This window comes from Lolium rigidum, chromosome 5, assembly GCF_022539505.1.
Source record: "Lolium rigidum isolate FL_2022 chromosome 5, APGP_CSIRO_Lrig_0.1, whole genome shotgun sequence".
In the NCBI taxonomy this organism is placed as follows: domain Eukaryota; kingdom Viridiplantae; phylum Streptophyta; class Magnoliopsida; order Poales; family Poaceae; genus Lolium; species Lolium rigidum.
This window is the reverse complement of record NC_061512.1, coordinates 240918637-240936430: the sequence shown is the minus strand read 5'-3', so window position 1 is coordinate 240936430 and position 17794 is coordinate 240918637. Positions and strand designations below refer to the sequence as shown.

The 17794-nt window shown below is 49.4% G+C and overlaps 2 protein-coding genes across 2 annotated transcripts; one reads left to right on the top strand and one right to left on the bottom strand.

The window, feature by feature from the left end:
* The first annotated feature begins 989 nt into the window (after positions 1–989).
* Positions 990–4688, top strand: LOC124653236 (acyl-coenzyme A thioesterase 2, chloroplastic-like). The gene is made up of 5 exons (XM_047192302.1): positions 990–1598; positions 2876–3062; positions 3164–3651; positions 3955–4083; positions 4204–4688. The coding sequence occupies exons 1-5, from the start codon at positions 1035–1037 to the stop codon at positions 4345–4347; spliced, it is 1512 nt and encodes a 503-aa protein (XP_047048258.1). The 5' UTR covers positions 990–1034; the 3' UTR covers positions 4348–4688.
* Positions 4689–5196: 508 nt separating this feature from the next.
* On the bottom strand, positions 5197–8084 carry LOC124658141 (formin-like protein 15). The gene is made up of 4 exons (XM_047196562.1): positions 7003–8084; positions 6682–6881; positions 6304–6548; positions 5197–5994 (listed from the first exon to the last, which is right to left on the bottom strand). The coding sequence occupies exons 1-4, from the start codon at positions 8082–8084 to the stop codon at positions 5197–5199; spliced, it is 2325 nt and encodes a 774-aa protein (XP_047052518.1).
* Positions 8085–17794: the final 9710 nt, after the last annotated feature.

The following is a 17794-nucleotide window of genomic DNA, read 5'->3' as shown; positions in this document are numbered from 1 at the left end:
TCAAAGACATAAATGTTTAGCATTTTCTCCAATACTAGGAGTCTATCGTATACTGACCAATTTGTCATATTTTCTACGGTCCATAGTCACGGCGCTTCATCCCATCAATATGTTAACCTGTGGTATTACATGTTTATGTTTAGCTTTACATATTTTTCTATGTAATAATAATTACAAAATTCAACACTTGGTTTTGGTCTCGACGCAAATATTTGCACTTACATTACCTGGTGCGCAGATGGGACTGTCATCTTAATTTTTTGGCGACAATCATTCTACATGCATAATCATGAGGTTTTTTGCACACGTTTCGAAAATTCCCCACACTAATTTGAATGTTTCTTCGCAATATCATTTTTACCATTTCCATTTGTTATTTTTACACCGCTTGGCTTTATCTTTTACCATTATCCATTTCGATTTAAATAAAAACTAGGTGTATACCTTCTTAAATATTCTCATTTTGTTCAGAAACTAATGCATGACTTTAAGCTAGACATTTTAGGAAGTGATTTTGGAACAACAAAATTTCCATGTCGATAAAATTTGGCCCATTCTTCATTAGTCAAGGCCCTAAAACTTCTACATCGTTAAGTTATGTCGAATAGTAAATTACTACCTTGGTTCTAGATTATAAGACGTCTTGGTACTCTAATTTAGCTTACCAAAACGTCTTATGTTTTGGAATGGAGTGATATTCTATTTATGTTTCTGTTTAAAACCATCAAATTTTCTCTAGAACTCTTCCGACCACTCAAGAGGGAATTCCAATAATTCCATCCTAAAAAGCACGACAAATGTCTCTTCTTTATTCGGCCACCACAGTGAAGGCAGCACGCAAAAATAAAACGGATGAAACATCCAACGGCTCTGCCCAGAATATCTCCACGATCATTCTGGATCCGACGGATGGGAAAGATCCGACGACCAGGCGAGGAAACCGCGGCCGTCCTACTTTCCACCGCACCTTCTTTCCCCATCCGACCTCCGTCATCTTCCCACATGGCCGGAGCCACCTCGGCGTTAACAAAATCATGGCGTTGAGATCCTCGACAGCGACGTCGCTCCTCTCCAGAACCCTCCGCCACCGCCTGCACGCCACCTCCTCCCCCTACCTCCTCCTCGAACCGTCCGCGCACCGCATCCCCCGCGTCCAATCGCGCGCCGCGTCCTCCGGCGGAGCGGATCCTCCCACGGGCCAAGAACCGGCGCCGGCGCCGCCCATGGACTCCCCGACGATCAAGGTGGTGTCCCACCTCCGCGACGTCGGCGGCGGCGCGCCGATCGACGCGGGCGGGTCGGCGCGGAAGCCGCTCAGCCTGTGGCCCGGGATGTACCACTCGCCGGTCACCAACGCGCTCTGGGAGGCGCGCTCCAGCATCTTCGAGCGCAAGATGGACGTCGGGGCCGCGGGCGCCGCGGCAGGGCCGCAGACGGAGCTGCTCACCAAGACGCCCGCGCAGAGCCGCACCGCCATCGCATACAAGTTCGCCGCCGACGACATCCTCCGCGAGCAGTACCGGGACGCATGGAACGAGGTGCGCATCGGGAAGCTGCTCGAGGACCTCGACGCACTCGCAGGAACCATCGCCGTCAAGGTATTCTCTCTGCTGCGATCACGAATTCCCGAGATCCCCTCTCTCCGCCGTCAGAATTGCGTGTCTGGCATCCATGAATTGCGAGTAGTCTGCGATGTGTTGTTACACATTTCTCCTCAAATTGGCACTAGTCAAAATTAAATCCTCTTCATGCTTGCTCGTATGGTTCGATCTAATGCTACTTTACGAATTGGCTATGTTGGATGTGATGAATGCCGGAGAAAATGGTACTGCCTTTTTAGAGGAAAGGTAGCATAATGATCTATCTTTGTTAGAAAGTAAAAAAGAAAAGGCATTACCAGCTATTACATGATTAAATCATCTCCTATTAGTCTATTACACGATTAAACATTCCACAACGAATCCTAGCAAACCGTGAAGAACACCCACATTGCAAAACGGCCTTCCATCTAAAACAGGGCATTCCATTGCCGTCACAGTACAGCAACTAAGCCAGATGAACAGGGCATATTACAATTGATTTTTACCTTGTCCTTAGTGTGGACCTGACGCCTTCCACTGCATGATAGCACTTTTGAGATCCTCTCTCGTATCTTGCAGTCATGTAAGATGATCACCTTGTAGAAATTATGGAGTTATATACTTTGTAATGTAATATAGCTGGTTCACTCATCGTAAGAACTCAGAATTAAACAGCTATGCATCACAACAGGCAATGTCTGTATATCGTAGTAAGTAGAAGCCCGGATGTTGGGGATCTGCTGTTCCTAGGTGCACATGGAAATATTAATTTCATGGATCTGATTATTATCATAAAACATGCCAACTGTTCAGATAGTAATGACGAGATGTAGGATTCATTCTAATGCAGTCAGTAGATCTAGGCAAACATCACTTTGTCACAAATTTTAAACCTGAATGAGTAGTTAACTATGCTGAATCAGGATGGTGTCAGTTTGGTAATGGACGTAGCATAGCTGCAGAGGTTACATCGTGCGCACACCCTTTAGCTAGCTGAATGGGGCATACTGTTAAATAGGTAAAAACCTTTAGTAGCATTCTTTTCTTTTTGAACAGCAACTTCAAGTGGCATTCCTTCCAGGCTGTCGGTTCAACATTTACTATACAATGATACCTATGGATGATAGATAACTCTGAGAAGGTTGTCAGTTCAACAAATACTATACAATGATACTTAAGTATGACTGATTACTCTGATATCTATTCATTTTATGTTCTGAGTGCTCTTGAGATGCATCATATGTTTAACGTCTAGAAGGAATCTTTTTTTGATATAAATCTTATGTGACATGCAGCACTGTTCTGATGAAGATAGCACAACACGACCGCTATTGTTAGTTACTGCGTCTGTGGATAAGATGGTCTTAATGAAGCCAATTCGTGTGGACACTGATTTAAAGATTGCTGGGGCTGTTACTTACGTTGGCCGCTCTTCTATTGACATACAGATTGAAGTGACTCAGGTTGATCAAGATAGTCTTGGTAAAGAAATTATCTAGCTGCTTAAGTATTCAATTGTGAATTGATATCACACATGATAGATCTTTCTCATGTCTTGTCTGATAATTCACATTTTGCAACAGGTAGTGATAAGGATTCAGATCCAATTGCATTGACAGCTAACTTCACATTTGTGGCACGAGATTCAGTGACTGGAAAGTCTGCTCCAGTGAACCGCCTTTCTCCAGAAACTGAAAGAGAGACTCGGCTATTTGAAGAGGGGGAAGCACAGGATAAACTGAGAAAAAAGAAAAGAGAGGAACAGAAGGCAATGCATGGAAATGTGTTGCATAAGTTTCATGCTGAGGCTGAGAGGCTGAATGCTTTACTGGCCGAGGGTCGTGTTTTCTCAGATTTGCCTGCGCTGGCTGACAGAGATAGCATCTTGTTGCGGGATACTCGCCTGGAGACCTCTCTTATCTGCCAGCCTCAACAAAGGAACTTGCACGGACGGATATTTGGAGGTTTCTTGATGCACCGAGCATTTGAGCTCGCCTTCTCAACTGCTTATGCCTTTGTTGGCCAGAGACCTTGTTTTCTTGAGGTGGACCATGTTGACTTCTTAAAGCCAGTAAGTACCTATAGCATTTTTCTGCATGCATCTCTGAGTAATTAAGCTCGTACCTTCAGAGAATAGAGTTACCATTTCTAGTTTAAGAAGTACTGTACCATGCTTTATACTTGGCATTTAATTATGTTAACCTCAAAATTAGCACCGATGATATTCTGTATGATGGGATCATAGTAGCAGTTGTGAAGTCTGATTATTCTGTATAATTGGATTATTGTAGCAGTTGTGAAATCTGTTTTAGATACTACAAACTGATTTTCCTATGAACAATAGGAGTAACCATGTCAAACTGTGATTGTGCAGGTGGATGTAGGAGACTTTCTTCGATTCAAATCATGTGTCTTGTACACCCAGCTTGAGAATAAATGGCAGCCCCTGGTAAATGTCGAGGTCGTCGCTCATGTAACAAGGCCCGAGCTCCGAAAAAGCGAGGTAATCCCGTGCAGCCATACATTGCTGACGACAAACTATCTTAACTGCAGCAGCTATTCAAGTCTTTTCACCTTACTGAATACTTTTACTGGTTTCCTAATTGTTTCATCCAACAAACAGATCTCCAACACATTTCACTTCACCTTTTCGGTCAGCAGCGATGCACTGAAGAACGGATTGACGATCCGCAATGTTGTTCCCTCAACTGAGGAAGAGGCGCGTCGTATATTAGAGCGCATGGATGCAGAGGGCTTGTTCGATTGATCCTTCGGCAGAGCCTCCGGTTTTTCAGCCATTCGCTAGCATTTTCTTTACAGGCCATACTAACTAGTGGAAAATGTACCCCATGATCCGAACATCAGCAGATAAGTATTGGAAGTATCAATGTACCATGCTGGCAATAGAGCGGCAAAAATGTAGCTCTATGGTACCAACATTTGGCGTTTCTTTTGGGAAAGTATCTGGAGTATATATAGCATATAATAACCTCAACCTCGAGACGCAAAAATGTGCCTTTTAGTGTAGACACTTTCCATTGATTACATAATGGCAGGTCCAGTGTGTAATAATTATAATTGCTAATGCATCATGGCATGTCGCTTAAACTGGTCTTGTTTATTTGCCCATTTCAGCATGTTAACAAAGCTACACTCCATTAGGGCAATGCCTTGAGCTCAGAAAAGAATGAACAAAGAATCCTGTCAGAAAGGGAGCAAAAGATGAATCCTGCCAGATCCTGAAAGCTCCTAGCTGGGGTAAATGCGGCTACTGGCTACTTCAACTTTGATCATGTGATTGTTTTCTAGACTGAACTTTTCATCATGAGATTCAGAACGGTCAATTCCCCAAAAGCTCTCATCTTAATAGTGATTCTTACTTAGCATGTCTTAATCATCATGTACGAATGCCACTTTCACCTTTGGTAGGCCATTGTGCTGGATGATGCTTTAGCATGCGAAATCATGTACTACTACCATATATAGACTTTGATCTACACTTAATCGTCTGAAGTTACAACATTACTACTTATGATTATAGGTTGGATCCTGCATTGCTGCTCTTCTAGACAATAGCTAACATACAGATTCCAAGCTCAGGCATTCGGCATCACGCCTACGATGATGAACTGTCCTCCTCGGAGCTACTGGATTGCACTGGGTTAAACCTTGGAGGAACTGTCACATTCTCCATCCGCCGTGAGGTGCTGAAGCCCACCGTCGCCGTTTGTTCATTCAACCTGCTAACGTCCTTGCAGACGCGATCAAGAACAGCGAGGAAGTCACGGACCACCATGAAGATCCTCAGAGGGTGGCCTTCCTCCTTCGCAGAGTTGCCATGGAAGAACTCGGTTGTCTCCCTGACGAGGGAAAGGGCAAGGCCCTCTTGATCCTGCACTGCGGTAATCTCGGCTTCAGCCTTCTGCAGAAACTCGCCGATGGAAGCGCGGAACCTCTTGCAGCTATCGTTCGAACCGAGCTGTTGGTTCAGCTGCACGACCTCGCTGATCTTGCTTACACCGGCTGAGAGTTTCGAGACACAGCTGGCCAGCGAGTCAGAATCCATTCCAGCTGCCTTCTTGACATTGTTGAGCTCACCGCCGAGGCTAGCAACGATTTTGAGTCCAACCTTCTTGCACTGGAAATCATCTGCAGTGACGGTTGCTTGGTTGTTCGTTTGGCCAGTGGCCACAATGTTGGCACCTTCAGACCTGGTGATCTCTTCGATGACGAAGTGCAGGAGGGTCGTCTTGCCATCTGCGCCCTTTACATCGACCAACTTGAGGAGCGCGTCAAGCTTGAAGGCATGCGCGTTCCCACGGTTTGTGCCGGTGTTCATGCGGTTCCCGGTCTTCAGGACAGCATCCAAGATCTTGTGGAACAACCTGCTGCTCCTCAGCTCTTCACACGCTGCCTGTAACAGTTGTGGATGATAACAGATTACTTACTGCTAGAACATAAGAAAATTGATGTCCTAGGCGAATGGTTAATCCAACTCTTGAGTCGATAATTTTTAAGTTTCTAAAAATACTTGATTGAGCACAAGGTTGTTGATAGGAAGACAGTAAATGGTAAAAAATCACAATGTGGTGAAGGATCATAGGAACATGGAAAATACGACACTTTAGATCTCCAAGCACACCTTTACAGATATGGAACAGTAGTCCTTCACTCGGTTCAGAGGCATTGCCAGTACAAGATATGACATGATTAGTACTAGTACCTCAAGGGTTTTGAAGGCAGTCTTGAGGTAATCAACTTCTGAATCGAAGTTGGCGATGTAGAGCATCGCTTCCACTCTCTTGAACGCGAACGGTACCCCAAGCACCGCCTTGAGGAAGCTCTCGGCAGTGCCGAGCTTCGACAGAGCGTCCTCCCTGTATTCTCTCAGCTTGAGCTCTTCTTCTCTGGTAGGAGCCATCTTCAGCAGCGTCTCCAGCAGCTCAGTTCCAAGGCTCTCTGCCTGGCCTGCATTTCCAAGAATGGCAACACAAGCAAAATGTTCATGGAGCTAAATGATCATCAGACAAAGCATTCTCCGAATGAATGCAAGCTGCTCACAGACTGAAATGTGTGTGGGAATCGTGTCATCTCATCTCACCATCAAGGAGGGCCTTGCACACTTCCTCCTTGGTGGCGTCGAGCGCCCTAAGCATGATGGCGATGTTCTGCGATTTCTTGGCGTCAAGCACCTTGTTCTCCTGATGGCAGCTTGCCCCATTTGCATCCTTGAACCCGGCCTTGGACATCCTCCTCGTGGAGTTGGAGACGAACAATGTCTCGATCATCTCTTCGTTCACTCTGTTCTCAGGCACAAATGTGTAGACAAATGCACAATGTGAGCATCAGAATGAAGTGGATCCATGGCAGGAAACCCTGATGCAAAGAATGATAAAAGAAGTCAAGTAAGAGGAGGGCTCACCGGAACGAGCTCGCCTTGAGCTGGTCCCACACCGTGGGCCGGCCGGAGCTCGCGCGGAACTTGTCCCAGTGCAGCGGCTTCAGCTTCAGGCGACCAGCGGCGCCGACGCCGGCGTCCGCCTCCTTCTCCTCTGACCGCGGCGAGTCCTCGGGGTGGACAGCCCCCGCCGAGGCCCTGATCACCGTGGGGGCCGGGCGCTCAGAGAGCCGCCTCGGCAGCCAGCCGTTGCCGTTGGCGGCGCGCGGCAACGGCGGGGGCGGCGCTGGAGGTGCGGCAGCCGGTTGCGCGCCCCCGTTGCCTTTTCTTGGTGGCATTGGCGGTGGAGGGGGCGGCGGTGGAACGACCTGCGGAGCCCGCTTGTCCCCTGCTCTGGCTTCAAGAACGGGGTCGTCTGAGCTTGGCATCGGGCTCATCATCCGCGTCTGCTGGAACTGCCGCGGCAGGGGCGGCATGGGCCGGAGCTCGGGCGAGCTGGTGCTCGACAGGGTGGCGGTGGAGCCCCGGCCGTTGCCGTGCTGCTGCTCGTCGTCGTGCGGCGCGGGGTGTTTGGCCGGCGCGGGTAAGGCGGGTTTCTTGTAGACGGCGGGGTCCGGCTCGGGCCGGTCGCGGCGGCGGCGGGCGAGGAGGTAGAGGAGCACGGCGGCTAGCAGGGCGGAGGCGAGGGTGACGACCAGGAGGAGGATGGTGAGGAGGCGGTGGGAGGAGAGGAAGGAGCGCAGCGGTGTGGCCCGGGAGACTGGTAGGGCCAGGGAAGACATGTTGGCCGGCGCCGTGGGGTTCGGCAGGGAGGAGGAGGACGGGTCGCTGCCGGTGCCTGCATCGACAGCGGCGCCGGCGGGTGGTGCCGGGTTGGTCACTTCTGTGGGCTGCGGCGGCGCGGCGTCGGGGAGGAACGGGAAGAATGGCGAGGGGGGCGGCGGTGGCAGCGCGGGCGCGCTGTCGAGTGGGAACAGCGGCTCGTGCAGCGCCCTCCGCCCGCCGTACCGTTGGTAATGGCTGCCATCATGGTGGTGGTGGGAGGCGGAGGAGCAATGGAGGAGGAAGAGGATGTGCAGGAGCACGAGCAGCAGCCGGGGAAGCATTGGCGCGTGGTTACAGACCGCCGGCCGGCGACCTGGACCGGTGAGACCCGCGCGCGCGCCACCTACCTAACACGGCATCCCTCACGAGCTGAGCAGAGCTGACGGCAGCTTGGAGCGAAGCGTGGGGGGAGCAGCCGAGAGGACAGAGGAGTCAGGAGTGAACGCTTGTGAGCACTGAAGCTCTGTCCCTTGTGAACAGCTGTGAATGCAGTGAGGAGGAAGAAGAGAGGGGAGGGATGGGGTACCTGAACCTGGGTAGCGGTGCACTGCCATGGAGTGGAGTGGAGTGTACTGGTGTGTGTTCGTGGTGGGAATGTGTGCTTTGGATTCTTCCGCCTTTTTTCTGTGACATGGAAATGATAGAGTGCATCGCGTTGCGGTGCACTGGCTTTGCCGTGCGCTGCCCTTTCGAGCTGGTTCCCATGGAGGTAGTACATGACAAAAACAAACGCGAATAAAGAAAGAACATGCCAGATGTCTTGGTTTCCGAAATCCCTACAAGGCATTCGACCGTTTTTATTTTTGAATCTAGGGTGAGTGGAGAAGTTGGAGGTGCATGGAGACAGTCGACAAAAATATTTTACACATCTTCATAGTTGTAAAAAAGACTTAGTGCGAGAATATCTATTGTAGAACCCTAAACCCTAGAAATCAATAACTCGTGCATAAACTCAAGGTCAAAACAGAACTGAGTTCTTTTTATCGCGTGAACGTGAGGAATGTGTTTCATGTGTGAGACGCAACGTGATCCTTCCGATTTCCTAAACTGACGGCTAAACGGCAACTTTCCCTTATTCGAAATAGATCGGATGCATCGTGTAAAAATAAAAAGTTGAGTTGCAAGGCGAAATCACAGCGTCCTATTGGGGGTTCTAGGAGAAAGCAACATATATATGTACTCATGGGTGAATGATAGAGGTTTCTTGAAAAATATCATTGGTGGCTCTCAGCGAGTAATAAACATTACTACTATTTGCTAAACCTCACAAAACAATGATGTTCTAGGCATTGATGCCATCTTCAACATGTAACTTAGACCATCAGTTTTTCGAATGTTAAGAAAATTGTTCATGACTATTCTAAAAAGGGGTCAAAGACCTTGATTCACACTTCTAGTGGAAAAAAAACCATGATAGTGATAAGATTGGCTTCTCTTCTTACCAAAAAATGTTCCGCGGCTGGTTCGTATGATCGCATATGCAGTTGTTAGTGATCTATCCTCACAGATAACAATTGTCTTATCCATTAAAATGGATGTAGTATGTACTTTGTTTCGAGAAACTATCCATCAATCGAACTTATAATTTAGGAATACGGTTGTCCAATGCCAAACGATTGTCAATGTTTACCAAAAAAAAGGTGGTTGTGATTGCAAATAAATATCGTCTTTTGAAAACAATATTGGGTAATACTAACTTTTTCATTGTGGTTATACCATTCAACTGAACAAAAGGAATACTGATACTTCATTTTTTTGAGTTATAATTTTCCTCGTTTTGTTTCGCATTGGATCTTTTCTACAAGCTTAAGTTGTTTCATTATCGGTGCTTCCACTAAATTGTCGGTAAGGCTTAATTTCTTAAGCATAGATAAATATGCTTTTTAGAACAATCCACATTAGATATGACTAATAAAAATATGAACAAGCAACTATTTGATTAAATATTGATCTGTAACATTTAGATAACAATTTGCGCCCCTTCCTCACAAACATACAAATGATACAATCATGTGTCTTAGTTTGCAAGTGGCATGTATCTGCTATTAGTACGGAACACGAAAATGTCTCATCACTTATTATAATGTATTTTTTGTTTCACATTTCACGAAGTAGTACCGACTATTATACATGATTTTCTTAGTCTATACATAAATGACGTATTTGATAGTAATGTATGTCTTTGTATTTACACATGAATGAACACGCAAACATGCTGGATGTATAATGTGTCGCCTGCTCAGTATCGTATGCATCGGTATTGTTAATAGTAGATATAGTTTGCGAGACCATTTGTGTCTCCGACATGTGTTGAGATCTAAATCCTCGTGCGAGGTGATATCTTCTACTAGTGCGTGAATTTAGTAGAAAAATAAATAAACTGTAGAGGTGTGCCGACATCCCGCTCATCCGCCGCACCGACCGAGAGCTACCGTGGGAGAAGAGATCCCCGAAAAATAATAATCGTAGAGGTTTGCATGGGTAATCTGGAAGGGCCTACGTAGATCACTACTGACACTTGGCTTGTGACGACCCCGAACACGAGCAAAGAACACTGTCGCACGTCAGCAGCCGCATACAACATCACCTGCCGAACTCCTTGACCCCTTGCGCCCGATGCAGTCGAACTGTCCTCTGTGCTTCTCGCTCACACGAGGATGGGGTCATAGAAAATAAATAAATAAACTCTAACCTAACACTAATCCTCTCTTCTCACGTGCTCACATCATCAGGCACAAGTTTAGAGTATGTACAGTCGCCTCCTTTAAACTGTTTTTCTAAAACATTTGGAACGCGCCAGATAGAAAACCACGCACAGCTGCATGCCCTAAATTTCTATTCGGTCCAGCGTAGCCCTAAGAGCATCTCCACTCGTCCCCCGATGAGGCCCCCGGCGAGCCTTTTTTCCATCCGGACGGCGTAATTCGGCTCAGTCGCGCCCCCGGTTCCTCGTTTTCGTCCGGATTTGGGCCTAAATTCATCCGGCGATCCCACGCCATCTCCGGCCCCCCGGGGAGCGCTCGGGTACTCCGGACGAAACGAAAGCGCGGGAAATACCGAGGAAACTTCCCGCGCGTCTGGTGGCCCCAACTTGTCGGCGAGAGAAACCGATCGTCGTCCTCATCGCATCGTCTTCCGCGCGCCGTAAAGCCTCGCCGCCGGTCTGCATTCGCCGGCCACGCGGCGAGTTAATATCGTCGTCTTCCGCGCACGCATCGTCTTCCGCGCGAATTAAAGGCTGCCGCCGGTCAGCTCGCCGCGGACGCGTCGCATTCCACGCGGCATTAAATCCCCGCCTATATACGCCGCTCCGCTCGCCGCGAGGCGTACCCCGTGCTCCACTCTCCCTCCACTCTCCCTCTACTCTCCCGATGGCGTTCTACGACGACGACGGCGCAGCCAACAACGGCTTCCCCCGCCGGTCGCTCCACGCGTGGGAGGGCACCTCCTCCACCGGGCGGGGTACCCCTGCCCGCCGGACACGAGGCCTCCCGGCGGCGGGTGGCGGCTTAGTCCTGGCGGCGTACCAATCCCGCCGCCGCCTCATGGCCACGCCCTCGACGTCGCCATCGAGGAGGCGCGGATGACCTTGACGGATGAGGAGCGCGCCGAGCCACGCCACCACCCCGACAACTACACGGCGTGGAACTCGTACTTCCTGCGGCGGTGGGAGCGGGAGCTCGCCTCCTACGACGGCACGCCGCCTCCGCCTCCGTGCAACAACGCCGCGGGCCGCCGACGTTGGTGGAGCGCGCCGGGCCAGACACTCGAGGCCGTCCTCGAGCACATCGAGGGCGGAAACTTCCCGGTGCTCACGATGCCCCCTCCATCGAGGGCATCGGCGAGCCGCCGCCGGGGAAACGTCTGGCAGCCACGGCGCATGGCTACCAGCTCGTCGTCTTCCGGATCGGCGCCGAGGTCATCCTTGGCGCCGGTGAAGAGGGAGGAGGCGACATCGCCTTCGACGCCGGTGCGCGTCAAGAAGGAGCCGGCGTCTCCGCCGCCGACCGCAGGGCGCAGCGGCGGCGCCCTCGTCATCCGCGACCAGCCTTCCGCGCGCGAGCGGCCGGAAGAAGACGAAGAAACAGAGCCGCCGCAAACCAGCTCGCCGAGGAGGAAGCGAAGCGCGCGGAGGACGCCGTGATGGCGGAGGCGATCGCCGGGTCGCCGAAGGACATGGAGGAGGAGAAGCGCGCGGACGACGCCGCACCGGACCGGGCCGGCGCGACCGGGAGCGCCAGGAGGCGGAGCAGCAGCGGCGGCCGCCGGACCCGGCCGCCGCACGCCAACTCGCCGCCCGCGCCGCTCCAACCGCCAACGACGATGTCGCGCGCTACCGCCGTCCCCGCGACACCTCCATCCGGCGTCGATGTCCCCGTCGTCGACCTCGAGTCCTCCGACGACGAATGGTACAAGCCATCCCCGGGGTGGGGAGACGCCGGCCGGGGCAGCGGAGCCGGGCCGCGCAGCCGAAGATCAACGACGACGGCTCGACGACGACGGCGGCGACTACACGGTGTTCTACCGCCATTTCGGCATGTAGAGCGCCGTGTTTTAAAATTAGCATTTGAATTCCCTAGCCGAATTCGAAATATAGTCGAATTCGGCCTCTATGTATGAACTCCGCCCGTTATATAATAAATGTCATTAAATTTAGTCTATATTCACCCGTTTTTAGCCGTAGTTTGTCAAGTTTCCGTTTTTTAAATTCGCATCGTCGACTTCGCCTGGGCACGCGGCTGGGAAACTACTACTCCCCACGCCAAATCTTCCTCCAATCCGGATGAAAATTTCGCCGGATTTGGGCGTGGGGAGCGCCAACGAGTGGGGATGCTCTAAAGCGTGTCTGGTGCTTCGATGTCATCCCCGTCTCACAAGGGACGTGCTGGGTACGCCAGACACAAGCCGTTGGCGACGTGTGAAAGGTCACAGATGTCGCCTAGAGGGGGGGGTGAATAGGCGATTTAAAACTTTTACGAGATGGGCTTAACAAATGCGGAATAAAACTAGCGTTTACTTTGTCAAGCCCAAAGCCTATATACTATGGTTCACCTATGTGCACCAACAACTTATTCTAAGCAATGGTTCACCTATGTGCACCAACAACTTATGCTAAGCAATACAAGCAAGTATGTGATAGCAAGATATATATAACTTCAAGCACGATGGCTATCACAAGGTAAAGTGCATAAGTAAAGAGCTCGGGTATAGAGATAACCGAGGCACGCGGGAGACGATGATTTATCCCGGAGTTCACACTCTTGCGAGTGCTAATCTCCGGTGGAGAGGTGCGGTTGCTTAGTGCTCCCGAACGCCACAAGAGGCTCACCTTGAGGTGTGGTTGCTCGATGCACACCAACGCCACAAAGGCCTCACCCCAAGATGCGGTACTCACTCCACACACCGAACGCCACGAAGGCGCCTCACCTAAATCTCCGGTGACCCTCGCCACAAAGGCCTAGGTCACGGTTCCACTAAGGGATTTCCTTCGAGGCGGAAACCGGGCCTTACACAAAGATTGGGGCACACATCCACAACTTAATTGGAGGCTCCCAACAAATCGCCACAAAGGCCTAAAATCCGTCTAGGGTTCCAAGAACCCAAGAGTAACAACCTTCTTGTTTTCACCACCACGAATCACCGTGGAGAACTCAAACCGATGCACCAAATGCAATGGCAAGAACACCACAAAGATGCTCAAGTCCTTCTCTCTGAAATTCCAACAAAGCTACAAAAGCTATTGGGGAAATAAGAGAGGAAGAACAAATAAGAGGAGGAACACCAAATTTCTCCAAGATCTAGATCTAGTGGATTCCCCTCACAAAGAGAGGGATTTGATTGGTAGGAATGTAGATCTAGATCTCCTCTTCCTTTTCCCTCAAAAAGATTCAAGAAGCATAGGAGGAGTAGAGGGAAATGAAAGCTCTCAAGATCAACAATGGTGGAGAGCACAAAGGGGAAGAGGTAGCTGCCCAAGGAGGAAGAAGGGGGCTTAAATACCCCTCCCATCGAAATATGACCGTTTGGGTCAGCTCAGGCCGGATTTTCCGGGCCGGATATTTGCAAAATATCCGGGCCCCGAAAAACGGCTAAGGACATGAGAAAACTGCTCTTAGGATGGGGGCCGGACATTTGGCCGGATATTTGCCCGGATTTATCCAAAAACCGGATTTTTCCGGGGGGCCGGATTATCCGTCCCAAACTTGGGCCGGAATATCCGCCCCCCGAAAACTGGCGAAACATCAAACCGAAACGGGCATAACTTTAGCATCCGGACTCCGATTTTGATGATCTTGAGCTTGTTTTAAAGCTAGGAACAAGCTCTACAAGATCATGCAGGAAACCATCATAGTCCAACAAGGGAGGATAGAAAAAAATGATGAAAGGTTTGACCTATCTAAAAAGACATACCGGTAAAACCTCCAATCTTGAAAATGCAACAAGTTGCCCGTGCAAAAACCATTCTTGATGAACTAGAGCTTGTCATGAGAATAAGCACAAGCTCTAAATCATCACATGGATAAGGTCCAAATAACAACCAAGAAAGATGATGCAAGGATGCAAAGGTTTGAGCTCTCTCCGAACGATACGATCGAGTTACTCACTCGAGAGCCCTCTTGATAGTACGGCAACTAAACTATAAACCGGTCTCCAACTACACTATAAGACCGGTGAGAAAGAAACCCTATCAAGAGCAAACCTTATACTTGCGCATTCCACTTGAGCTTGATGACGACGATCTTGACCTCAACAAGATGGGACGCCTTTCTTGCTTGTGCTTGCTTGACGAAGTCTTGTAGATTGCTCCCCCATAAACCACCATGGGAGAGCTTCTTCTTCGGCGCATCTTCACATATCCATGATCACCATATGGATGGCTAGACTCAAGCAAAGGATCTCTTCGAGATGGCTCATCTTGAACTTGCACATCATTTCTCCATGGCAAGCTTCAAGCTTATGAACTCTTCGAGTTGGCTCATCTTGAACTTGCACTTCATTTCTTCATTCTTCATCATGTTGATGTCTTGAAGTAACTTGAGGGCTCACTTCATCTTCATCTTCAAGACATACTTCACACTTGATATCCTTCATCAATTTCTTCTTATTGCAACCTTGAAGCCAACATATGGTTCAAGAATTGCCTATGGACAACTCCTACAAATATAACTCAATGCAAACATTAGTCCATAGGGATTGTCATTAATTACCAAAACCACACATGGGGGCTCCATGCACTTTCAACGTGCCTCTTCGTGGGCCACGTTAGTCCTAGACACAACCACAGGTGGGTAGCTTTTCATAATGGCAGTGATGGTTCCCGAGGTGGAGCCATGGCAGTGATGGTTCCCGAGGTGGAGCCATGTGAGATGTCTCATCGGCACCGCACCTTCCCCACACGTCGCCCACGGTGTCTTCCCCACGCTGCGCCGACCTAAATGCATAACACTCCTTCCAGCCCTTTCTCCTCCTCATCATCATGTTGTTTCGAGTATCGTCTTCGGCCATAAAAAGCCCTGCCGCCACGCAACGAACCTCACACTCTCCTTCGCTACTTGCCTCCGCCTTCTAGTCAAAGCCACATAACCTCTTACCCACAATATCATGCCGCCGCAGCACCACCTACTCGATCCTGGGTCACAACGGCCACACGTCGCCGGTAAAACATGTGTCGCCACAGCCAGAGCCTCAACTCTTCCCTTCGGACGACAACTCCATGGCGAACGCGGAGCACAAGGCAATGGAGGAGCAGGCTTAGTGGGATGACGGAATGGAGCTAGCGGACCCGAAGCAGGATCTTCGCGTCGTATGAGACGGTGTGACTGCTTAGAAACACCGCACGTAACCGAGAGGATGTCAAAGGGCCATCCTCTGCCGCATCACAAAGATATCCATCGAGCGGGCACCGACGGAGGAGTCTGGGCGCCTCCTATTGGTGGCCAAGTAGAAGAGGATTCTTGAGCTCAATGCTTGCACATGCGCCGAGGCTGGCGGCCGCGAAGCAGCACGGGTCGCCCAAAACGAGTATCGCCTGAGGCGAGCGCAGCTGAAGGGCCACCATCACGGGGTAGCTCCAACGACAACGTCGATGATGCAGGTGAAGCAAGTGTGGAGATGCGAGCGTTGGCGCATCAAGCCAAGGAGAAGAATGACGGCAAGGCTGGCTCATCACGCGCCTAGACCGGAGATAATTAGGCTAGGTTTTAGTTAAAATTGACTCTTTTTCATTCAACTTTATAATATATATAACCAAATTTAAATGAAAATAATATTACTGTTAAATTTAAATATTTTTGTACAAGTTGTTGGAGACACGGCTGGAAACGGGCATCTTCAAACGCACCCCAATCAACTAGAACCAAATATTAATTTAAAAACACGACCCGAGGCTCTTAGATCATCTCTAGGGGTCCAATGTAAACGGATGAAAAGTGACTGGGGTATCCGCGCAGTTAAAATTTGGGTCTGCCCCGAGCCCGACACAAACTAACCTAGTTGTGCGTGGGACGCAAACACGATCCAAATTTGGGCCGCGAATACGTCCGTGCGAACAAAGCTCGGACGGACAAAGCGCGGACACGGGGCGGTCAGCTCGCGTGACCTACCCAGCCCCGCTTGTCAGGAACAGCGAAATCTAGCAGACCAAAATCACGCCTCATACCATTCTTTGTAGCCCTAAAACAAGGCCGCCACCCCGCCGCCACCCGCTACCCCCTCGCCATAGTAGCCAAGCTCTGTTTGGGCCACGACTAGAACATAGACTGCATGCACTAGGAGTGCAAGAACTGTCCATTTCCATGGCAGGGTCGGTACAACGGCCATGTCGAGGGATGCACCGTCATTATTGAGGCAGTGGCATCGCATGATTTGTGAATTTGACACTCTTTCTTTAGCATGATCGGTTCCCACAATTACATTAATGTGCTCCACCGCTCTCCGATATTCGACCGGTTTCTAGAAGGCACTACTCCTGTGGTGAACTATAAGATCAGTAAGAATGCATACCACCAGCCATACTTTCTTGCTTATGGCATCCATGGTGACTGGGCCACATTGTCAAGACAGTTCGTATACCTGATATAGAGAAAACCAAAATGTTTGCGAAAGACAAGAGATTTCCAGGAAAGATGTGGAGCGGACATCTGGTGTGTTCCAAGCTAGATGTGCTATTGTTTGTCACCCAGCTGAAAAATGATCTTTAAAGACCATGCATGAGGGTGATGATTTGTTGTGTGATCACGCACAACATGATCGTTGAGATAGATCGTCCTAATAGCCTCAATAAGCACGGATGGGAATTTCGGATTGACTTGATTCAGCCACAACCTAGGGCGGAAACATGGAAGGAGTTTCTGAATATGAACATTGAATTCCATGAAAAATGCTTACATATAGATTTGATCGATCACATTTGGGCATTGGAATGCCATGAAAAGAATAAGGAGTACTCAATCTAATCTAATTTGCTCTTTGTCCATGCTTGTAAACTTTGCTATTTATTTAGATGTAATAAATTTGTTAAAGATCTCATTGGAACATTTACTTTTTATATATTTATGTGCCAATTTTGGGAGAATTGGTGGAAAAAACTAAAAGGCCTAGGCCGAGGGAAAATACGTTCACCTCCGGGCTACCTCGGACTCAAACCGATATACCAGCAAAAGCAACCAATTTTATATCTGCGGCCTAAGGTAAATGAACGTAGGCAGTTACTTTCAGTAAAAAAAAAAAAATCTTTGGACAGCTAGAAATACCTTACACTCCCAACGCAATAGTAGAACCAAAATATATATCGAATAAAAAACGGGCACGGGACAGCGAGTAGCGGGCGAGGAGGCTGTCCTTCTTGACCAACGTTCGGCTGCCGCTGCTGCACGGTAATCATGGCGAGTGGGGCGCCGTCCTCTGCCGCAGGCGAACGTTGCTCGTTTTCCGTCAGCTTTATTTATGTGTCGCCAGGAAACATGCAGTACTAGTTTGGCACTTTGACTAT